Below are 22,485 nucleotides of genomic sequence, written 5' to 3'. Positions count from 1 at the left end.
GACTCCGGGGGGAAAAGCTATTTGCTCTTTCCTTAGTCTCTTCCAGAGGTCAGTCTGGGCTACAGCCTCACTTCCCCGGAGCCCTGCATGACACTGTTAGATACCATGTTTATGGCTCTTCCTGGAAAACGGGCCAGTTTGTCCTTTAATCTCTCATTTGATGTGGCATTCCTGAATAATCACAGATTTATTTTCTTTTCTCTCTTCACTGGTTTCACTGCAGACTTTATCCTCTTTGTGCGTATTATTTTAAAATGTTGGAAGGATTTAAGCCGTGGTCTGTGGGTTCAGGAGAGGTTTTCGATCTGTGAACAGCCTGTTCTCTGTGTGGCAGGAGAGCTGTGGTGTGCCAGGGATTACTTACAGAGTGAAGTGCTCTCCATCTTCTGGCCAAAGGGCCGAAGTGCATCAGTTGGAAAAGTGGGAGAAACCAGGATGTGTTTATAAATGTGACTGAGACAAACTCCCCAGGTTAATGTTTGATTTCAGGGGAGGGAGGCAAAGAACAGAACTTGGGGAAACTGTCTCATTTATGAACATCTTGTTTGTTACACTGGCAGCTCAGAGACACACCTGGAAGCAGGGACTGTCCCCTGCCTGCTCACAGCGGCTCCTGTTCTCTGCACTGCAGAGATGGTGTGTGACAGGCTTGGGCAAACGAGATGGGGGGAGAGCGCAGCCGACAGTGTTCTGGTGTGGCAGCACTGTCAGAGACTGGGACAGGCTGAGGGAGATGGGCAGACGGGGGGAAAAGCTTGCAGGGCACCTGCCTGGCCTTGGTCTGCAAGCTGCGTTGCCCCTTTCGCTCCGTGTCCCACAGCACGGGGCAGCAGGAGCTGCTGTGGGGCACCTGCAGACCGGTGCTACACTCTGCTCCCCAGCGGCACAGAAGAAGCTCATGGCGGCGCAGGCCCAGCTCTCCTCCTCCCGTGCGGCGGCGGCCGAGCCGGCTGTGGAAAGGCGCCCCACAGCAACCCAGATAACCAGGGAGCTGCTGCGGAGCAAAGGCATCGCAGGACTCTACAAGGGCCTGGGAGCCACGCTGCTAAGGTAGGGTGGCATGGGCTTGAGCACAGGGCTTTGGCTGGCGTTCCCAGTCTTGGACCTAAGGCACCACCCATCCCAGGGATGAGCCTGCAAAGGAGGTGCTGGCTTCAGTGGATGTGGGCTTGGTTTAGTTCATTTTCCATGCACAGGTTTTGTACATTAAAGAAGGGATGGTCAGAGAAGTGAGGGAGGGTATCTTTTTGTTCCTGGAAGATTTAATTCTGCTGCTTTATGTGAAAGGTTTTTGTCTGCCCCACGGTCTGTATTTTCACACTGTGCAGAAGTCCTTGTGAGCTGGCAAAGTAAAACCATCAGCCTGAGACCCCAGGGTGTGCAATGGGAGCTGGGCCACAGAGCATGTTGGATGCAAGGACCAATGCCTGCTCTGACACTCTTTGCCTGGGCTTTCACAGTGTGACTCTCCTCTAGCTTTAACAAAGGTAGAGCTAAAGCAGCACCCACGGGGATGGAGGGCAGGATGGAACCTCTCGTAATTAACAAAAGTGGTCAAAACAATTGACCTCTGAATGTGCTGGTGTCCATGGTTTGAGTGTTGAAAAAAAAGGGGGAGCCCAATGATTCTGCAGGGCTGCATGCCTCCCATGGGCCTGTTGTCCTTTGTGCAGTCACTTTTGCCCCACTGAGTTTCAGCTTCTGTCTGTACTGCAATCACAGAGCCAGGATATCTGCATTGCACTCATGGCTGTGCTGACAATGTGTGATGCTTGCAGCCCTTCCTTTGCTCCGTTTGTTGGTGTCCCGTACTGACTTTGCTCATCCTTGTTCTTTCTTCCTTTTCTTCCCGTCCCACTGCAGGGATGTCCCATTCTCCATTGTTTACTTCCCGCTGTTTGCAAACCTGAACAAGCTGGGCCAAAAAGACCCCAATGTCAAGGCTCCATTCTACGTGTCCTTCCTCTCTGGATGTGTGGCCGGCAGTACGGCTGCAGTGGCTGTCAATCCTTGTGATGGTGAGTCCTGAGCAGCCTGTGCTGGTGGCCTGGTGCCAAGTGACAGGACTCAGAGGCCCAGGCTGGGCCAGGTGAGGAGGTGGGTGACTGTGCCAGCCTTTTTGCAGCATGAGCACACAGAAAGGGACAGCTCTGCTGCCTCCAGCTCTGATGGTGTGAATTCAGCTGAGTTACAACTTTGGCCACAGCTTACACAGAGGTTTGCAGTACTTGCTAGGTATATCAGGAAGAGAGTGTTATTCATTTCAGTTATTCCTGGCAGGAAAGGCATATTTCCATGTGGAGCGATAATATGCAGACCAAGTGGACTTAAAATTGTCTGGGACAAACAGGGGAAGCCTCAGATCTGTGGCCTTTTCTCCTGCTCCACAGCATCTGCCTTAAATACCACCTTGGTTTCTCCGCTGTGAAAAACACCAGAAAGTAACTGCTCCCTCCCCAACACTGCACATACTCCAAGGTGTGAAGAAATTGTGGTGAGCAGAATTGTGTATTTTAGATACCTTTTCCTGAAGGAGATGAGCAGCTGAAAATAAGTTCCCACTTTGCAGAGAGATATCTGAATTTGGAAGGTTTAAAACTTAAGTCAGCTTTTGAAACCTTGATCACAGTGAGGGAGGGAGAGGTTGGGTTTTGGGTGGCTTTGTGTTTCTTTTATCCATTTGTAAATGGGTTTGTTTTCCCTGATAAATGTATGAAAATGGTCTGTATTCTTGGTAATTTTGTTTTGACCATTTAATAGATGTTACTCTTAGGGTGGCTCCTGCCTTCTATGCCTCCAGTGCTCACCGGTGTCTCCCCTCTCTTTCCCTCCCCCAGTGATCAAAACACGGCTGCAGTCCTTGCAGAGAGGAGTGAATGAGGACACCTACTTGGGGATCCTGGACTGCACCAAGTAAGACTCCTCATGACAGAGGCACCACATCAGGTGTTTGGCAGCTGCTGCTACCTGCTGCCAGGCAGGCAGTGCAGCTTCTAGACCCAACCAGCAGCTGTGCTTCATGTTCCCTCTATCCCTGTGCTTTTATCAATCTATCTGTCTGTCTGGAGATCTATATGAGCAGATGTATATATATAGTTTTATAAAAGAGAACTTCTTCCCATATTGAGCAAGAAAAATATAGCATTTATATTTAAATACTTCTGTCCAAATCCCAGTAGTCATAACACTGAGATTTTATTTCTGCAAAGGGAGGCGATGTTGTATTCTCTCCCAAGGCCCCATTGCTGGAAAATCCTACAGTATTGAGTCTCATATCCCTCCTGGGACCACTCTGCACAGTGTCTGCAGGAGCACTGCCAGAGTGTGCTGTCCCCAGCTGCATTACCCTCTGATCCTTTGCTAAACTATGGTCTGGCTGCTTCAAAACACAAAGGGACTTCTATGCTTTTGTATTTCAGTGGTAGCAGAATCTGTTGCCATCTGGCTCTGTACCATGCTGAGGGAGCTTTTGAGTAGGAGGACCTCTTGCTGCAAGCATGGGGTTGTCTTAGCTGTACTTCTGGACACAGGCAGCCACTCCTGCACCTAGCCAGATGCAGGGATGGGGCAAGTTTCTGCGTGGCCACTTACAGAGCACTTGGGCAGTGATGGGTGATTTGCCGTGGAGGCTGTGCCAGGCAACAGTGCTTGCCTGGGTTTAGTCTCTGGAGTGAGGCAGAAAGGCAGGTCATGGCCAGGGGCTCTCCTGGCACGGTGGAGGGGTGGGATGGACACTTACCTGTCTGCCCAATTTCTCCCCAGGAAGATCTGGCAGAAGGAAGGGCCCACGGCCTTCTTCAAAGGGGCCTACTGCCGAGCCCTGGTCATTGCTCCTCTCTTCGGCATTGCACAAGTTGTCTACTTCGTCGGCATTGCGGAATTCCTGCTGGACATGCTCCCCAAGCACCAGGCCTAGCCCTGGAGTGGCTGCGTGTGCCCTCCCACCCTCTGCAGCACTGGATTCATCCCCGTGTTCACCATCCGTGTCGATCGATGTCAGAGCAACAGCACAAAGGGTTCACGCAGGGACGTGAAGGGACCTGGTGCCCAGATGGGTAGACGTGGGGAGGGAGAGTCCTTTCTCTGCCGACGTCTGGAACCTGCCCCCTCCCGCTCCTTCCATGGACAATACTTAATTATTCCTCTCTCTATCTCTTTCCTTTTAATTTCCCTTTTTTTTGGTTTTAAATTGTCATTCTTAAGGACACTGGTAAGCACAGACTGGGCTTGTGGACCCAGAAGTCTCCTCTCAGTCTTGGGGAGGAGGAGAGATGGGAAAGAAGTAACTTCAACCCTCATCCACCTCAGTTTCCCTTTCTACCTGGAGCTGCCAGCCATCTGAGGAGGAGCTGGAGGGGCAGCTGTGTCCCCTCAGTACCTCCTTGGCTCTGCTGACCTCGGGTCAAGAGTGAAAGCTGCACAAAGGGGACTTATCTCATTGCTGCTGGAGGCAGGGATGGGGGGATGCTGGCTCTGGCAAGTTCCTTAGCCTGGAAACCTTCAGTCCTTCCTTCTCCCTTTTTAAAAACTAGTTGGACTTAAATGAATTCTGACTGTTCCTATTGATTTTGTAATTATTTTTGTTTTAAAGCAAAGGGATGTCCCTCCTAACTAGGTGTCACAGGCACATCTGGGTGAGGTGCAGAAATAAGGTGTCTGTTCTGTAGGGAACATGTCTGTGGGATCACATGAATGTCCAAAGGTATTCCCTGCTTGGCTACAGGCACGGAACAGAGAGGAACTTGGGATCAAGTTATTTTTGTTTTGGGGTGAGTTTTTCTTGGTTTTTTTGGGGGGGGTTGTTTTTGTTTTATTAGTTTGTTGGGGGGTGTTGGTTTTTTGGGGTTTTTTGGGTTTTTTTGTGGGGATTTTCTTTAGTTCTATTTTTTTGTTTGTTTGTTTGTTTGGGTTTTTTTGGTTTTTTTTTTTGTTTGTTTTTTTATTCAGGGTTGTGGGGAGGAAAAACCAAACAAAAAGAACCCATTTACATTCCTTCAGCCTGCCCACCCCTAGAGTGATGAAGCTGTGGCTGCAGGTGTAGATCAGCTGATCTGATTTTTTCCCAGCCTGATCCCAGGTGTATGGAAGGAGGCACTGGCTCCAGTTCTGTCACTGCCCAACCTCGTGGATCTGCAGCAGAAATGCTGCACCTGTGGGCTCACCCTGCCAGGTGAGAACACAAGGTCTGGTTGTGTTCTGATGTTTGCCTTAGGTGTGACTTGAACCAGTGGGTGTGGAAGAGGCAGAGGGTTCACATTCTCTGAGCAGGGAGCTGTCTGTGTGTCCATCACTTGAGGGGGTGAGTCCTGTGCATCACAAGAAAATCCTGTTTGCTCCCTGGGTGGGGATCGGTGGTGGGTGGCAGGGGGCAAATCCACACCTACAACCTGCTCTGTCAAAGGGACACTGTCCCAGCTAATATCACTTGTCAGAGGAATTCCTCATTCAGTATTATCTTGGGCTGTGTAATTAATTCTAGTTTAAATGATCTTAAGTGTGAGATCTGCCAACCCAGTGTGATCTTCTCCGTTATTTATTCCATTTGGTGCGATCCACCCAACTTTGGTCTTGAAATTAAACTGGTTGAATTCACTTTTCATTCCTTCTTTTTGCTTTATTCTCCAGGCGCCTGCCTGGTGTTTGTGTTTTGAATGTGTATTTAAATTAAATTTTAAAATATCCTTGTTTTTAATGTTTAAAAGAAAACCACCTCTGTTTCACTGTTCTTTGGTTAGGTTTTCATGAAACCTGTATGTTGAGGGCCTTCTTCCTTGATGCATCCTTTTTCTCTTTGAAAGAGTTGTTCTGTGGCTGATTTGTTACTTGTCACTTTGCATATGTGAATAATTTTCTTTTCTTTTTTCTTAATGACTTCTCCATGTATCTGGAAAGGAATCTGTGCAAAGGCAATGATAGATGTCTGTGCTGTGTGTAGTGCTGTGATGCTGCTCTTGCTCTGGATTTCCCTTGGGTGGATTAAAAAAGAAAGGTTTATTTTAATTTTTTTCTTTAAGGTGCCCCATTCCTTGCTGCTTTTTGATTTACAGGGAGGGTCCCCAAAAGAGACCTTGCTGATAAAACTTGTGGGGTTTCAGCTTGCCTTTCTTCCTGCAAGGATCGTCCCCAGAAACTGGGTGACTTGTGGCTGTGGGGATGTGTGTGGGGTGCAAGTTGGTATGGTGGGGTTAAGTTTGGAAGAAAATTTGGTGCAGTGAAGGCCTGAGGTTCAGGGAAAGCTCTCCTTGTCCTTCAGGATGCTTTAAAAAACTTCTTTGTAAAACAGACTCTTTCTCCTGAAATCTCCAGCTCTTCTTCCACTGTGCAGGAGCTGGTGATGTAAATGAGGCTGATTTTTAGCTTCCTGGACATGTCCCTGAGCCAGCAGGACCTGGGGAGGTGGCAGGGGATAACAGCTGTGGCTGTGCAGGACAGGTACCCCCTCTCCAGGCAGGTAGGGTCCTGCTTGAAAAAAAAAAAAAAAATTAAATGGGAGAATTCCCATCAATTTAATTAATCACCTATTAACTGAAACCACTCTGCATTTGATTGCAGCATTGAGGAATGAAAGTAAATAAACACTCCTCTGCTCCCCTCCCTGCAGGTGTTGCTTGTCCCTGGGGCAGGAGCCAGCAGCCAGCACCACTCCTTCTTCTTCCCTCCACTCTTTCCAGCCTTACCTTGTCCATGTCAGCCTTGTCCCTTGCTCTCAACCTGACCTGGCTCTCCTGGCTCCTGTTTGAGTTTCATGGTGTTCACTGCCCTTAAATACATTTTGCTGGATCTGCTGAATGTCCCTGTCCTGGGTTCAGGTGCTCGAGCCAGTTTTGGCTTTGTGGAGTTTTCTGGAATAGAAGGATTAAAATTCCTAAAATGCTGGGGGGAAATTCCTGCAAAACAAAAGGAAAAATCCTGGCAGCCAAGAGGAAAATTCCTGGAACACAAAAGGAAACCATCCTGGAAAGCTGAATATCCTGGATAACAAAGGGGACAAGACAATTTCTGTAAGACAATGTAGGAATTTCCATGTGAGAACTAGGGGCAAGTCCTTGAAAACAAAGGGGGAAATGTTCAGGGAATTTCTAGAAAGCAAGGAGAAAATTGCCTCAATTACCTGGTAAATTCCTGAAAAGCAGAAGTGACACTGTTTAAGAAAGTAACAGTGATATTTCCAAGAGGGGAAATTTTCCAGAATGCAGAGGAGGAATTGGTGAATAGCAAAAGGGGAATTGCCTGGAGGGGATGAATGGTACTTCTTGGGAAATAATTTGTTGCTTCCCAGTGTGAGGAAGATCCACAAATGCCAGAGGTTTATGTCCAAAAAGGAGGCAGAGGAATTCTTCAACTTTATTTAAATAAAGTGAGACTCAAATAAAGTGAGAAAGGGCAGGGCAGACACCTGTGGCGTTTTCTCTCTCGAAGTTTCAGAGGGGGCACCCTCCTTTTATCGTAAACTCCAGGCCACATGTTGCCCTCTTCCTTTCCCCATTGGCTGAGGCACTAGGAAGGTTCAGCCTTCCGGAACTGCCTACCACATATCCCACTTTGAACCTACTATTTTACCCTAAAATTCAGAAACTCAGGCTGTGCAGAGCAGCTGTTTCAGGAGCAGAACTGCTTGGGCTCTGCAGCAAACCCACTGCCCAAAGTCAGTAGAGACATTGGACCCATTTCAAAGACCTTAACACCCACACCTTCACCCAGCAAATTGTTTGTAAGCACATGAGCTTTCCTCTCACCAGGGAGTTACAGTCATGGGGAAATTTCCCAGGAAAGCAATGGAGATCCTCTAAGCAGAGGGAAAAATCATAGACAGGGATGGAGGGCTCTAGAAAGCAACAGACATTTCCCAGGAAACCAGGAGGAAATAGCCTGTAAAGTGACTGGGAAATTTCCTGGAGAGCAACGGGGGATTTTTTTAGGAAGGAAGTGGGGAATTTCCTGGGAAACAACAGGCAGTATTCTTAAAAAACGTGTAGAGTGCCTAGTAGGCAGTAGGGAGTTCCTGCAAAGAAGAAATTTCCTCAAAAACAAGCTGCACATTGGGAAAAAGGCTGCAGTCCCATACTTCACTCTCACTGACCCTTCCCACCCCTTCCTGGTCCTTGGGTAAGGAACTCGAAAAACCTCTCAGGGAGTTTGGGTTGTTTTTACTGCTCCCCACAGAAATCAAAGGGCTCAGGGAAGAGCCGGGTGGTCACTGTTGCTGCCCTTGACCCGTCTCCTGTCGGGGGCATGGGCTGGTTCGCCTCTGCCTCGGTGCCGAGCGCTGCCCGCCGCACTTTACTGGTTTGTCATTTTTGGCAGCACGGCCTTGGCGTGCAAGCCAAGGCAGCCGGGAGAAGAAGGATTAAAATAAATATCTGGACGTGGCCCGGGGGTTTCCAGCCGCGGGAAGCCCCAGCTGGAGCGGGTGTGGCTGACCCCCTGCGCTCCGGGATTCCCACGCTCAGCTTTAGGTCCGATTTATTCATTTTAATTACGGATAGTCTGGGGAGGAGTGTGCGCGGGGCTGCGCAGCGGCGTCGCCGGGGCCAGAGCATCTCGCGGGCACCCCCGGGAGCGGCGACACCGCCCCGCCGCCGGAGCGGCGGCACTTTCACTTTCAGAAGGGACACGTGATTTTCAGGAAAACGAGAGGGCCGGATAAAAGATCGGGAAGGAGGCAGTCGCCTCCGCGCCGAGGGCACGGCACAGCACGGCACGGCGGCTCTGCGGACCCGGCACCATGGCAGCACCGGAGAAGGAAGGGTAAGTGCGCCCAGCACCCCCGGCCCGCCCCGCCCCGGGTCGCCGTCTCCGGGTGGTCCCGGTCCCCCCCGGTGACGTTCCCCGCCCGCAGGGAAGCCCAGAAGCTGCGGTTCGGACAGTGGCTGCTGGACGCCATCAACAGCGGGAGCTATCGGGGGCTGCGCTGGATCGACTCTGCCCACACCATCTTCCGCGTCCCCTGGAAGCACAACGCCAGGAAGGACATCACCAGCAGTGACCTGGAGGTCTTCAAGGTGGGCGGGATGAGTGTCGTCAGCAGCGACGCGGAGATCCTCAAGGTGGGCGGGGTGGGGGGTCGCCAGCAGCAGCTTCAGGATCTTCAAGGTGTGTGGGATAGGATGGTGACCAGCAGCAAGCTGAGGTCTTCAAGGTGGGAGCTGGGGAGTTGGGGAAGACCAGTCATCCCTGGAAACCTCCATTCTCATGGAGCCAGGGAGCCCATGTTCACTTCCCTGTACCCCCAGGCCTGGGCAAAGGTCAGTGGGCGGTATGAGGAAGGCTCCGAGGACCCGGCCAAGTGGAAGACCAACTTCCGCTGTGCCCTGAGCAGCACCCGCTTGTTCAAGCTGGAACAGGACCATTCCAAGCGTGGTGATGACCCCCACAAGGTCTTCTCCATTGTCTCAGGTGAGCCTTGCCCCATGGAGGGGCTGTGTTGGATGGGGTGGGCAATCTCAGGGCCTCCCATTCCTGGTGCTCTCCTTTCAGCCACCCTCCAGGACAGCAAAGAGGGAAATTCCAGCATCCCCAACCCTGTGGTGGACCAGCAGGCAGCACAACAGCAGCTGCAGGTAGCTGGGTGGGCACAGCAGGCCAGGGGGGCTCCCTGCTGCCACTCCACAAGTATTGCTCCCAAGCTGCAGCCCAGCACCTGGCCAAAAGTTGGGCTGAGGGAGGCTGGGTGCCTGGCAACCACAGCAGTAAGATCCCATTCTCCTTCCCTTTCCAGCTGGAGCTCCACCCCCAAGACATGGCCTCAGCCATTGCTGTCCCAGGTAAGCACTAGTCCCACAATCTTTTTTTTTTGGGGGGAGGATACCCACTAGGCTCAACCAGGAGTAATTTTTTGGCTATGAGACATAATACCCACTGTGCTCCCCCTTAGGAAGCACAGACCCCACAGAGCTTCTGGAGGAGCTGCTGCAGCAGTGTGACATCTCTTCTGGCAACCTTGGCTCGCTGGCCCCATCCTGGGTACCCGCAGGTGAGAGTTGGTCTGCTCGCGGGATGCAGAGTTGGTGACTGCCTGGGTGAGTGACCCTGGAACCTTCCCACAGATGGTTTCCCTGCCAGTGACACTTCCCACCAGGACATTGTACTCCAGCCTCACCAGGACACCCTGATCCAGCCTCACCAGGAGCCCCTGTTCCAGCCTTTCTCAGACACCAGCCAAAACAGCTGCTTTCCTCTCACGACATTTCCACAATGGGTGCCCACGGTGGAGCAGCCCACCTTGGACACCTACCCGCCAACGGGCCTCATGCCACCAGAGGAGACAGGTGGGTGCCATGGGACAGGATCTGGCCCTGGCTGTGGAAATGCCATAATGGGGTGGGAAGAGGCCAGGGTGGCATCTGGAATGGTGATACAATGCTGCTCATCTCCCGCTGCAGGGGCCATGCCACCGCCGTGCCACCTGACGAAGGGCACAGTCCCCATGCAGTATGTGCCGGGCGCGACGTTGTTCGTGCCCGCTGCCAGCCCCGTGCCACAGCCACGGCTGCTGCTGGATAACACAGGTGAGGGTTATTAATTATTAATAGCTATAAATTATTATTATTACAATTATTAACAGTAAATATGCTTGGGGGGTGCTTTGGGGAGGGGGAATGTTTCAGTTTGGAGGATGCAGCTGCTGATCACTTCCTGGTGCAGATGGCATTGTCTCCATCCTGGATGTCACCATCTACTACCGGGGGAAGGAGTTCCACCGCGAGGTGGTTGGGGGCAGCCACTGCCTGCTGACGTACCAGCCCCCCAGCCTGCTGGGGGCCCCGTGCCCCTGGCATGTGGTACACTTCCCCAGCCCCGCCAGCCTGGCTGACGGCAAGCAACGGCGCATCACCGAGGAGCTGCTGGGCATCGCGGGGCTGCAGCTGGAGCAACGCGCCTACAAGGTCTTTGCCACCCGCCGGGAGAAGTGCAAGGTGTTTTGGGCCTTGTCCCAGCAGCTTGAGGGGGTTGAGGAGCCCCCACCCAACCTGCTCTGCCGAGACCAGGAAACACCCATCTTCGACTTCCATGAGTTTTGCACAGGTGGGAAGGGGTCTCATGTAGTTCCCCGTGTGTTGTTTCCTGCCCAGCCTGGTTTGGGGCTCATGGGAGCCAGCTCCAGGATGTTACAAGCATCCAAACCCTCTCAGCCCCTCTGTGGCCCCAGGCTCACCCCAAAACTGAGCCCTGTTTTGCCTCACAGAGCTGAGGGACTTCCGCAACGGCCAAAGGCGGCGATCCCCTGACTTCACCATCTACCTCTGCTTTGGGCAGGCCTTCTCCAAGGCCAAACCTAAGGAGTCCAAGCTCATCCTGGTCAAGGTGCAGTATCCAAAACCCACCACTATCCCATTGCTGCCCAGGGAAGGGGAGAGACTCTTGGAGGCCAGGGGAGCTGGGACTCTGGGTGCCTGAGGAGGGGGACCCTTGAGGTCGAGTTGGGTGGGAGATGGAGGGTCTGGGTGCCTGAAGAAGGACCCTTGGGGACTGAGGCAGGTTGGATTCTGAGTGCCCAGGGATAGGAACTTCTAGGTGATGGATAGGAGATGGAGTTTCCTCTGGGACTGGGCAGGGGGAGCCTCAGGGGCTGGGGAGGTGAGTGCTTGGGTGCACAAGGAAGGAAGCCCTCAGTGTGCAGTGGAGATGGTGATCTGGGGCAGATGGACATCTGGATACCCAAGGAGGGGGTACCTTGTGGGCTGAGAGAGGTGGGGGAATTGAGTAACAGGAAGGGGGACCCTTGGTGACAGGGGGGGCTGCATGACCAGGGAGGGAACCCTTGGGGACCAGGGAAAACATGGGTTGAAAATGGGCCAGAGAACACTAGGGGTCTGGGTGGGATGGTATGGAAGGCAGATGCCCAGGGACAGGGACTCTCAGGGGTTGGGGGAGACAAAAGGTACCCCAGACATCTCCTCCCGGCATTCCAGGAGGACAGGGCCATGCAGGTTGTTGCAGCTATATCAAGCAGCAGCCCCTAACCCTGATGTTTTGCTGCTGCAGCTAGTGCCCAAGTTCTGTGAGTACTACTACGAGCAGGTGCTGCAGGAGGGAGCCTCCTCCCTGGACAGCCACACCATCAGCCTGCAGCTCTCCAACTCCTTTGACCTCATGGAGCTCATCGAGCAGTACAACATGCAGCTGGGCTGAGCCCCCCTGCCCCGCTCCCCATGGCCCCGGCACAGACAGCAGGACCACTGGGCATCCCAGGCTCTGCAAACCAGCACCCCCCAACCCGAGGACAACTTCATTGACCAGTCCTAGAGCTCACACTGCTTTTCATCTTGTGCTTTTCCTTTCTGTCAGCTTCTAGTGTGTGTTTTTGTGGAGGGTGGTCATTTACAGATTTATTTTCTTAATTTTTCCAAGTTAAAATATATATATATATAGGAACATAGTTCTCTCTTGCCTGGATATCTGCCTCTTCTATCAGTCTGAAATCTTCACCACCCCTTTCTACCCACAAAACCGCGGGGATCCGTGCCCAGCCTTGTCTCAGCAAAGTCCCTGCTGGCAGGGGTGGGCTGGTATCAGAGAGCTTTATCAGCACGTTCTTCCCCTTAAATTTGAGTGGATGAGGTGACTTCTCAGTGTGAAGGGATGCATTTATCAATGCATTTATTTCCATGCATTAAGGCTGCAAACATGACTCGCAAGCAGAATGTGTTGAGGACAGCTTGGCTTGGGCTAAAAAAAAGTAATTCTTCGTTGAGCACTGCCCAGTTATTCATTGGAGATGTTCTGGAAAAATAAGGCAGTAAGTACAACACGAAACACCCAGAGCACCAGCTCAGAGGTGCAGAGGGGGTGGTATCTCAGGGGGGAGTGTGGAAACCAGAGGGCTGCCTGAAGATGGGGTGTGCCCTCCCCAGGCTGCAAGCAACTGCTCCCCCTCATTTCAGGAGCCTGACCATCACTGTTGGTCCCTGGGCAAGGGGAGGTAGCAGTGTCCTTACCTGCCAAGTGACATGGATGCTGCTGGGCCCAAAGGTGGTGGTCCCGTAACTTGTCACGTAATAGTGAGCAGAGGGCTGTGCCGGGGGCTCCTCCAGTGGCCTGGGTACTGTGGGAATGGGACACCCTTAGCCCCTCCACTCCATGAAACCCTCAGCCCTCCTTCCCCTGAGCACAGCTGTGGCACAAACTTGGGACACCTGGCTCACCTTTGGGCAGGAGCAGCTCTGCACCAAAACAGTGCCCACACGTCCTGCAGGTTTTAATGTCTTCCTTTGTCTTGTGGAGGAAAAAGCCCAGGAAAGAAGGAGCAGGAGCTGCTCTCAGCAATTCCCTTGGAATATGATGCTGAGGCCATGGAAGAGGCTTGCTCTTCCCACCCTGACCTGAGGTGCAGCTGTTGGTGGGACAGCCGCTGCCCTCCCAGGTGCCTGAGCACCTTCAGCTCTTCATGAAACAGGGACATGTGGGCACATGTCCAGAGTGAACATTATGTGCCTGAGCCCCAGAGTGTCAGCTTCTTCACCTTTCCCTCCATGCTCCAATTTCCCACACCAGTGTTAACACCACTTGGAATACGAGCTGCTATGGTCGGGAGAAGGGCACTGTAGTGCCTGGTGAGTTTCATGACTAATTTCACGTGGCTTTTAGAAGCCAGCTGCACGAGCATTGCAGCAGTGGCCACCCTTGCTTGGAGGGCACAGTGTGTACGTACATGCCACCTGTGCCGTCTATGTCTGGCCAGAGGAGCTCTGCAGGACAGCCGGACGTTCGGCAGGGAGTCTTCACACACATGTGCAGCCCCGGCCACTCCTCAGCAAGCTTCTGGATGATGGGCACAACTGCCACGAGGAAGTCCCAGGCAAACTGGAACCCTTCCAGGCAAAAGGAGAAGGTCTCTTTCTTACAGCCTCCAGCCACAGCAGCCCAGGAGATTCTGTTGTGACCTGCAGATCATTTCCAGCACACAGCCTCAACTGTCAGACCAGCTCCGTCCACAGTTAATCAAACTTCCGTAAGGAGTTTAATGATATGTTGGAAGAGCTCCCCAACTTGGGTGGCTCTTTTACTTATCACTTGAAGACCCAGCTTTAGACTGTTCTCTGCTGGGGCCTTCTGGGGAAGGATGACCCATTTGTTTCATGATGAGAATGAAAACTTGGCTTTCCACTTTCATGTGATACCTCTAGAGGAGTCCTGAACAGAATTCCATGGAGAAATGGGAAACCTTTAAGTGGACTGCTGGTGGACCCAGGCCATGTGGCAAAGGCTTCTTGGGACACTTCCCATAGGGTTGGAAGTGGCAGGAGCACAGCTAAGGAGAGACATGGGGTTGGGAGTCATGAAATATGGATCAGGGATCTTACCTGTCCTTTCTGATGGCTTTCTGCTGTGGAGCTCCAGGTAGCTGTAGGCCCTCTGGTTATTCTCTTTGATGAGCAGAGGTTTGCCATTGCATACAAGCAGGCAGGTCACCTTGGCCACCCAGTGCGTGGAATAAAAGGAGCAAGCTTTCACCAGCAACCTGCAAGGAGATTGCCCCTGGCTTATCCCTAATGCTGGAGAAACTGGATGAAGTTCAAAATATGAATCAAGTTTCAGTAAGAACAGACACCAAATGAGGACCTTCCCCTACTGAAAACTCAAGCACCAGGAGCAGCCTCTTAAACCAAGAGATCCTTCCAGAGTTGGCCATTTTGTCCTGGTTTTGTCTGGGATGGAGTTAATTTTCTTCCTAGTAGCTGGTACAGTGCTGTGCTTTGGATTTAGGATGAGAATGATGTGGATAGCGCACTGATGTTTTAGTTGCTGCTGAGCAGGGCTTACCTCAAGGATTTTCAGGTTCTCAGGCTGCCCTGCCAGCGAGGGGGCTGGGAGGGGACAGCTGACCCCAAATGACCAAAGGGTTATCCCATACACAGTGGCATCATGCTCAGCATATAAACCTGGGGGAGAGCTGGCTGGGGGACCATTGCTTGGGAACAGGCTGGGCATGAGTTGGTTAGTGCTGAGGAACTGGGTTTTTTTTTGTAACACCTGTTCTTCAGTTTTATTTCTGTCTCTGCTGATTTCCTTTTCATTACAATATTATTATCTCTATTGCTGTTATTATTATAATTTATTTCAACTATTAAACTGTCCTTATCTCAACCCATGAGTTTTCTCCCTTTTCTGATTCTCTCCCCAGTCCAGCTGGGGAGAGTGAGCAAGTGGCTCTGTGGTGTTTGGTTGCTGGTTAGGGTTTAACCATAACACCATCAGATAAAACTCTAGACACAAGTCCAGAAAACCAGGAGAAGTTCCAAAAACTGGATAGTTGGGTATAGTTCCATGGGTATAGTTCCAACACCCATAGAAACTAGAACATTCTTGGGTGAGACTGTGACACCTCTGCCTGTCTGGATGGACACAGATTATCCAAACACCCCCTCAAGATGAAAGGTGAACCAGAAGGAGCATGGCCTTTGCTCACATCCAGGCAGTGAACATCACAAGGAGTTCACCCAGGGCCCTACATGTGTGTGGCGCAGCTGAGAAGCCACCCTGGTATCTTGACTCCCAGCCTCAGGCCTCAGCAGACACAGTCTTAAGAGCCAAGGGCTTGCTGAGAGTCATCCTGGCACTGCACTGAACAAACTCAAACCTCACTGACTGCCGGAAACCAGTGCTTACCTCTGGAAGAAGCCCTCAGGTATTTCGGGTGAGAAGTAGGCACAGATGTGGAGGTCCTCAGGGTGATCTCCCCAGAACTCAGTCACTTCCTCTGTCTGGTTCAGATAGATTGGGAACAAGTACCCGGACTTGCCTTTATTCCGTGTTGTCTCCCACGGCTTCCCAGGCACAAACTCCCTGGCCTGCGGGTTGAGTGCTTCAGTGTGCTTCAACTCCAGGCAGAGCTCAAAGTACTCCAGGAGGCTGAAGAGCTTCCCTCTCCCTCTGTGAGGCCTGTGTCCCATGATTTCCTCAAAGACATCCCACCTCCCTTCCGAAAAGAGCTGGTGCTTCACCAAGGAACGCACAGCCTGGTGGCACAGCATTGCCTTTGACTTGAAGGTCCACACCCAGTTGGCCCTGTCTCTGATGGTGGCATGTTCCCCGATCAGCGTCTCCACAGAGATGCTCTCAAGCTGCTGGACGAGGTGGTGCCGCTGCAGGAGCTGCATGGGAAGAGAGGGAGAGATGAGGTGGCAGTGAGAGGAGCCCAGCAAAGCTGCAGAACTTGGGCTCTACAGAGATGGTCCTGATCCCCACACTCACCTTGAACATCGTTATTAAAAATATAGGCTGGAGGAAGACGGTGCTTTCCAAGTGCTTGATTTCCTCATACCACACGACGAGCCCGATGCGGTGGAGGTACCACAAGATGTCCTGGAGGAGCTCTCTGTCCAGGCTGGCCAGATGCTTGCGCTGGGAGAGTTTGCTGAGTAGGTACTGGACGTCCATCATGCCTAGAGGGAGATGCAGGAGCTCAGCATGCATCTATCAGACACAGCATTTCAAGGCAGATGCTTCAGAGAGCCAGCAAACACCCACGTCACCTATGCCATCCCTGGGGAAGTAGCTGGGATCAGAGTGCTCAGTGACTGTGACCAAAAATGTTCTGCCTCTCCTCAGATGTCCAGCTGCCACCCTGAAGCCCCCACAGCTTTGCCTTGCCTCAGCAGTGGGAACAGCTTGCCAAGACTTTCTGAAAAACAAGGCTAATGCTGGGGTTTTTTTAATTATTGTTTGAGGAAGCAGGTTTGTTTCCAGCCAGAAAACCTCAGATTGCCAGTTAAACCTCAGACTGCTGTTCAGCAATGTAGAGAGACAGGCAACAAGATCTGGCTTATCTCCACAAAAGAAAAGCATTTGCTCCTTGTTCTCTAATCCTACACTGGCCAGAGATGTCACTGGGAACTGGTGGAATTCATACCTGCTTTAGGTATACAAGCAAGGGGCTGGAGCTGCCTGCTGGTTCTGCTAAGTCACAGGACACATGGAAAAAGGGTCTAGGGAAGGGTAGGGGCCATTAAATAAGATTAGCAGGATGTAGATTTGAAAACCACATAGTTGCATTAAAGCTGTGGAGCTCCTTCCTGCAAGATGTTTTTAATTGCTTATACAGGGAAGAGAAGAGAACAAAAAACATCACTGGAAAGCAAGAAACCAGACGTGGTCTGCTCAGACATGCTTCAGCATTAACACTGCAAGGTCTTCAGCAGTGACTCCACTGCCACACAAACAGGACCAGAGGGTGCAGCAAGCACTGGAGAGCCCATCCCCAATTCAGGAAAGCCCTGGAGAGAGCCTATCCCAGGCACAGGAGAGAAGCTCCTCTCAGAAAGGCGTAGCAGAGGTGACAGAGCACTCACCATGGTCTGCCATCTCCTCGCTCTGTGCAATATCCACGATGGCAGCTTCCACCTGCCTGTAGATGGGTGGCAGCACTCGGACAACCTCAGGGAAGAGCTCCTCATTCTTCACATGCTTCAAAATAATGGCCTTGAGCTTTCTGATGTCACGGTGATCCATGCAGTTGACAGCAACTAAGTTTAAGATCTAGAAAAGAGGAAGCACATACCTGACAAAAGCACATCCAGAGGAGTTTTTTAGCCTGTGAGGTAAAGGAAGGACCTAATGCCCATGAGGTCACTCAGGGTGAGACATGCCACTGGCTCAGCTACAGAGGCACTTCCTTGACACCTCTATTCTACACCACTTCCTGAAAATCACCTGATGATGGTAAATGACCCCTCACACTCCTCCTCAGGCACTAGTTACAAGCCACAGGAGGAGATGCCCATCACCTACTAGGGGCAAGCACGCTGCAGGTCACAGCCAGGAATTACCACATCCACCCCAGCCTGGGGAGGGGCTCCAGCAGTGGCCTGATGCATTTGTACCAGGTCACTTTAGCCAGTAGCACATTGGGCTGCCAGACAGGGTGACCTCAGCCAGCCAGAACCCAGGATAATCTCAGCCCTACGGTTAACGTGCAGCTCTCCATCTCTTTCAGCCTCTCCCACTGGTCCACGTAAAACTTGGGCTCCTCGCTGCCCTCCAGGTTGTCGATGAAGTGAGCAAGTTTGCTTTTTCTCTCTGCCAGCATGGCTGTGATCCTGGCCGTGATGTCATGTGTCTTCTCTGCTACCTCCTGCTCCTGGCAGCAGTCCACATGGGTTCCCACAGGAAGCACCACGGAGTTTGAGACTCGCATGGACAGGTTGTTGATCCAGAAACCAACAAGCTCCTTGAAAGTTTTGTCATTAGTTTGGTACCTGGGGAAGGAGAAAAAGAAAATCCCAAATTCACATCTCACTCTCTAGATCTCCAGCCAACTTCTACCAGTACAGGCTTGACCACACACTCTGTGCTGTCCCAGGAGCTCACTGGACAAGAGCTCAGATCTCAGAATCTGAGATACAGCCCACTGACATGGGTTCTATCCAAGTTCATCCTTATGCTATGGGGTATAGCAGAATCAAACCGTGCTGTGGACAAGAGCATCCCTCTGTAGCACCAAACCCAAGCCTGATGCTCCCTCTATGCTCAGGGAACACCACAGGATACAGGAGGGATCACAGAGATTTGCTTCTTGCAGAAAGCAAGTCCACTTAGATGGGGTTCAGTTGTCACATAAGGAGTTGATACTTATTTAAACCCTTCCAAACAGAGGCCTTTGGCAAGGTGATGACAGAGCTGATGGATTAAAAGGTTGATCTGCAAAAAGGGCTAGAGGGAGAGCCAACTATGCCAATGGCGAGAAGACCAGGCCTCAAGGTCCAATGGAAATGGTGTGAATTTGTGCAGCGCTGTTTCCCCAGCTCTTTTTTGGTTCCCCCACTCTACCTGGAATCCAAACCAGCTCAGCACTTACATGTGAAGATTGATGACGAGGATGATGAGAGCCTGTGGGGTGATGAACACATGGTGAGTCATGTAGTATTCCAGCTGGCCAGCAAAGTTCCAGAAGAGAAATGTGAAGTGCTCGATCTGGAACTCACTAATCTCTATCCCAACCGTTCGCTCTTCCTTGGGCACCAGTTTGGATTGCCCTTGCTTCAGGCTTCTGCAGATGGTGGACTTCCCTGCCAGCGAAGCCCCCAGGAACATGGTCTTGACCCTCTTGTCCTCCTGCCCCAAACCATGCTGAAGTTGGTTGAAGTAATTCCAGATCTGCTGAATGCCACCAGCACACACTTCACTGGGAGGCTCCTGGAGGGGGTTCCCACTGGCCTTAAACATTTTCAGGGATTGTCCCTGGAAGAGCTCCCTGGGGAGCTGGCGAAGGGCATTATTCTGCACATGGAACTCCTGTAAACGTGCCAGCTGCAAGACGGGCTGCGGGAAGGTGCAGAACAGGTTGTTGGAGATGTTGAGGTACTGGAGGCTGCCTCGACAAGCTGCCAGGTCCCTGGGGAGGGCACAGAGACGGTTGTTGTTCAGCTGCAGGTGCTTAAGCCAGGGGAGATGGGAGAAAACCCCCTCTGGGATGATCCAGATTTGGTTCTGATTCAGCTCAAGCCTCTCCAAACAGACCAGACTCTGGATTTCATTGGGAAACTCCACAAACTCATTCTTGGACAGTAGCAGCCTCTTGAGGTTGCAAAGCTTAGAAATGCCAGTGATCCTCCTGAGCTTGTTCCTGTCGAGGTCAAGGCTCTCCAGCATGGAATTCCTCAGGACTGTGAGAGGGAGCACACGCAGCCTCTGGGTAGAGAGATTCACTTCACACAATCTGTCCTCCTGCTCCTGACCTGGACACATGGGACAGGGAAGGTGGTTAAAAGAGACTTTGACCCTTTGGAATTGCAGACCTTTTTTTCTTTTTTCTTTTTTTTTTTTTTTTTGCATAAGTTTGGGATAATTTTGGCCCGCAAGGAAAAGCAGAGGAGCTGGTTGAACAGTGCAACCACAATTTCTGCTTGAACAGCTCATGTGTCCTCTCAAGAGAGGAACTGAAGCTGAGGATCTTGGCTGGGACTGAAGATGCAGGAACAGTTCCCATCAGACGTTGACCTGCAGCCCAAGTGTCACGTTAACAAATTTGTTCTCATGCTTTGAGCCCTGCAAGAGCTCCAGCCACAGATGCATCTACCCCAAAACTTTCTAATCCCAGCAGTGGGCTGTGGGGGCAGAGCCCACACCAGGACAGCTGCTCCCCAAATAACTCACCCAGCCCACTCACAGCTCTTGACCACAGCTACGGGGATGCACTGAGGCCAGGGCCAGCGAGTTCAGACACTTCCTCTCTCACATCCTCCTCCCTCCAGATGATGCTGTGATTCCCAGCAGGGATGCTCCCAGCCCTGGGAAACTGGGGAAATAACGCAGGGACAATGGGGTTTCCCAAAGGACCGGGTAGACAGGAAGGGGCTCAGTGACGGCTGAGAATGTCCCCAAACAGAGGGTGTTTAGAGAAGAGAGATTTGCAGGTGAGGAGAGCATCAATGGGATGGGCATCACACGATACCAGAGCAAAACATGGTTACATTTGCTTTCCACTCCCTTGTTTCACTTCCTCCCATGACACCAAGCACAGCATCCCCTTATGCAATGCACCCAGCTCAGGACTGACTCATCATTTCTCAGCATCACCACTGAAACGTGGGATATGCTCCAAGCCCGGCAGGAAAGCGAGCCTTCACACCCTCTCCCAAATGCCCAGTCTCTCCCTCAGGGACAACCCAAAGAACTCCCACCACCACTGAGCCGGAGCAGTGAAGAGCCAGGGCAGCCTCTCACAGGCTCTGGGCTGGGCCATGACCCTGCAGCATGGCACCAGCTGGATCCTCCAGGCACTCGCCTCCCCCTTTCATTTCCTCCTCTTGTGCCGCTCCCGCCTCCCCAAGCTCCGCCAGAGAACCCCGCTCTCTCTTTCTCCATCCAACCTCAGAGCAGCTCTCAAGAACCTGAACATTTCTGGCCAGATGGCAGGGCCAGGGTTATGTCCCAAAAGCAGTACTGGAGGTCATCTATGAGACAACCATGGTGGCAGATTAGGTCCCAAGTCAAATGCCTGGTGCAGCATCCCTCCCTGCCTGTGCTGAACAAGCTTTTGGCACCACCACTCTTGCACAGGAATGAAAGGACACAAAAAAGAGGTTATACTGTTACCAAACTACTGCATAAATAAGATTTCTTCCCTTAAACAGGTAACAGCATCTGATCTGAGAGGGCCAGCCAGAAAGGAGAAAAAGAAAAAAAGCAATTAGTATACACAGTATACTAGAACTACTGTTCTAGAACATACCAAAAGAGGTATTTTTAGGTATGTTTCTCATTGCCTCTCCCAGGAAGCAGCTTACAATTTGATAATTTTATTTTAATGGCAGACAAAATGAAAGAACCAGTATTCTTATTCATGTAACTCCAGCAGAAAGCTCATGCAGAAGGTGTAGTTAGTCTCAGCACTCCTCAGGCAATGACAGTTGCAGAGGTAACAAATTTAACAGGCCTTACAGTGCAGGCATTCCTAATGCATCCTGCAACAGGCTGTTATCTATACTGCCAGTTCAAGGGTAACATTAAACAATAATTTAAAGCAGTGAAACAGCCTGAGGAATGAAATAGGCTGACACTGTCTTCCTGGTAAATAGTGTAGTTGCTTCTATTATTTGGTCAAGCCTTATTTTTCATACCACCGACCCTTTTTCATTCTGTCTACAGACATGTTATGGCAGAACTGCACCTCTGAGACATTCAGAGGTGTCCAATTTCCAGCCTAAATGTATGCACAACTAGATCACATTCTCTCATTCTTGTGCTAACAGTGCCATTAAAGTTTCTGAATTTTTATTTTGTAATCTATCAGCTGTGTTTGTATTTAAAACCCCACACCCATGTTCCATGTATGTATTCTAGCTCCAAGTTTAGCTTGAAAACTGTAACTACTCTGACAGCTGTTCTGCAGTCAGTACTGTGTCTTTTTCAAAAAATCTACAAAGCAACTCCAAAGTTATCACTTCCTAATGGTCCATCCAGGCTGCACTTCCATAGAGGAAGCATACAGAACCAAGGAAGATTAACTCCAAAATGCTCAGGATTCATCCATAAACACTCCTCTAGCACAGTGAGTGATGGGAGTGAAGCATTGTGCCAGTCCATATACTACTGGTATATAGGCTTGTTTTGTTTAAATAGTAAAAAAATAAACTCTCCAAACCAGTTCCCATGAAGGGAAAGCCGGTTTCTGAGTTGTAACTTACTGGTTTTCTCTTCAATTTCTCTGTGAAACATTTCCTCCCTAGCAGGATTTGATGTGGAATGATTCAAGTCAGGTTTAAGGGTGCTGTATCATTTAAGGGCCTGTATTTCAGACAATCACTTAAAAGACCTGCTGCTCTGCAGTACCTGCACGCAAGGAGGTCTGCTAAAGCCATCAAGATGAAAACAGAATGTGTGCTGGACTGGTTTGATTCTTGATAGGAACCTGCAGTTCTCATGCAGAGAAGGAGGGACAATTACTAATCCAACTCCAATCCTCTTCACAAACACAGTATTCCTTACGCGAGAGCCACGTGTGCAGGTTTACACGGAACAGCCAGGCCAAGAGGCACATGCAAG

General features: G+C 51.1%; 3 protein-coding genes across 6 annotated transcripts in view; 2 read left to right on the top strand and 1 right to left on the bottom strand.

The window, feature by feature from the left end:
• The window catches only part of SLC25A22 (solute carrier family 25 member 22), a 52,127-nt gene extending 46,127 nt beyond the window's left edge, over positions 1 to 6,000 (top strand). For 3 of the 4 annotated variants that reach the window (XM_053946291.1, XM_053946293.1, XM_053946292.1), the window contains 4 exons: positions 882 to 1,050; positions 1,864 to 2,018; positions 2,838 to 2,913; positions 3,763 to 6,000. In XM_053946291.1, the coding sequence (XP_053802266.1) occupies positions 882 to 1,050; positions 1,864 to 2,018; positions 2,838 to 2,913; positions 3,763 to 3,916 (554 nt within the window). In that variant the 3' untranslated portion in view covers positions 3,917 to 6,000. Of the gene's footprint in view, positions 1 to 820; positions 1,051 to 1,863; positions 2,019 to 2,837; positions 2,915 to 3,762 lie in introns of those variants that run through there. The other variant, XM_053946294.1, reaches the window with a different exon arrangement.
• A 2,431-nt stretch (positions 6,001 to 8,431) lies between these two features.
• On the top strand, positions 8,432 to 12,379 carry IRF7 (interferon regulatory factor 7). Its single transcript, XM_053945941.1, has 11 exons — positions 8,432 to 8,748; positions 8,840 to 9,002; positions 9,234 to 9,396; positions 9,478 to 9,560; positions 9,719 to 9,764; positions 9,875 to 9,973; positions 10,047 to 10,268; positions 10,383 to 10,508; positions 10,645 to 11,025; positions 11,186 to 11,304; positions 11,986 to 12,379. Exons 1-11 carry the CDS (start codon positions 8,726 to 8,728, stop codon positions 12,130 to 12,132), a joined length of 1,572 nt encoding a protein of 523 aa, XP_053801916.1. The 5' UTR covers positions 8,432 to 8,725; the 3' UTR covers positions 12,133 to 12,379.
• Positions 12,380 to 12,799: 420 nt separating this feature from the next.
• LOC128789686 (malignant fibrous histiocytoma-amplified sequence 1-like) lies at positions 12,800 to 22,480 on the bottom strand. Its single transcript, XM_053945857.1, has 10 exons — positions 22,429 to 22,480; positions 18,797 to 19,676; positions 17,906 to 18,197; positions 17,292 to 17,478; positions 16,195 to 16,385; positions 15,610 to 16,094; positions 14,304 to 14,461; positions 13,648 to 13,811; positions 13,146 to 13,215; positions 12,800 to 13,045 (listed from the first exon to the last, which is right to left on the bottom strand). The coding sequence occupies exons 1-10, from the start codon at positions 22,478 to 22,480 to the stop codon at positions 12,876 to 12,878; spliced, it is 2,649 nt and encodes an 882-aa protein (XP_053801832.1). The 3' UTR covers positions 12,800 to 12,875.
• Between the last annotated feature and the right edge of the window lie 5 nt (positions 22,481 to 22,485).

The sequence above is a fragment of the Vidua chalybeata genome, chromosome 6 (genome assembly GCF_026979565.1).
Source record: "Vidua chalybeata isolate OUT-0048 chromosome 6, bVidCha1 merged haplotype, whole genome shotgun sequence".
Taxonomy (NCBI): Eukaryota; Metazoa; Chordata; class Aves; order Passeriformes; family Viduidae; genus Vidua; species Vidua chalybeata.
This window is presented reverse-complemented; position numbering and strand designations above follow the sequence as displayed.

What these genes read in the sequence shown, in the direction of transcription:
- LOC128789686 (XM_053945857.1), bottom strand. Translation starts at nt 22,480, where the DNA reads ATGTGCCTCTTGGCCTGGCTGTTCCGTGTAAACCTGCACACGTGGCTC. An exon ending in TGGAGAGCTGCACGTTAACC is followed by an intron (nt 17,479 to 17,905) that starts GTAGGGCTGAGA and finishes CCTCTTTTCTAG; the next exon opens with ATCTTAAACTTAGTTGCTGT. An exon ending in AGAGCTGCTCCTGCCCAAAG is followed by an intron (nt 13,046 to 13,145) that starts GTGAGCCAGGTG and finishes CCATTCCCACAG; the next exon opens with TACCCAGGCCACTGGAGGAG.
- IRF7 (XM_053945941.1), top strand. Translation starts at nt 8,726, where the DNA reads ATGGCAGCACCGGAGAAGGAAGG. An exon ending in CTCAGCCATTGCTGTCCCAG is followed by an intron (nt 9,765 to 9,874) that starts GTAAGCACTAGT and finishes GCTCCCCCTTAG; the next exon opens with GAAGCACAGACCCCACAGAG. An exon ending in CCAAGCTCATCCTGGTCAAG is followed by an intron (nt 11,305 to 11,985) that starts GTGCAGTATCCA and finishes TTGCTGCTGCAG; the next exon opens with CTAGTGCCCAAGTTCTGTGA.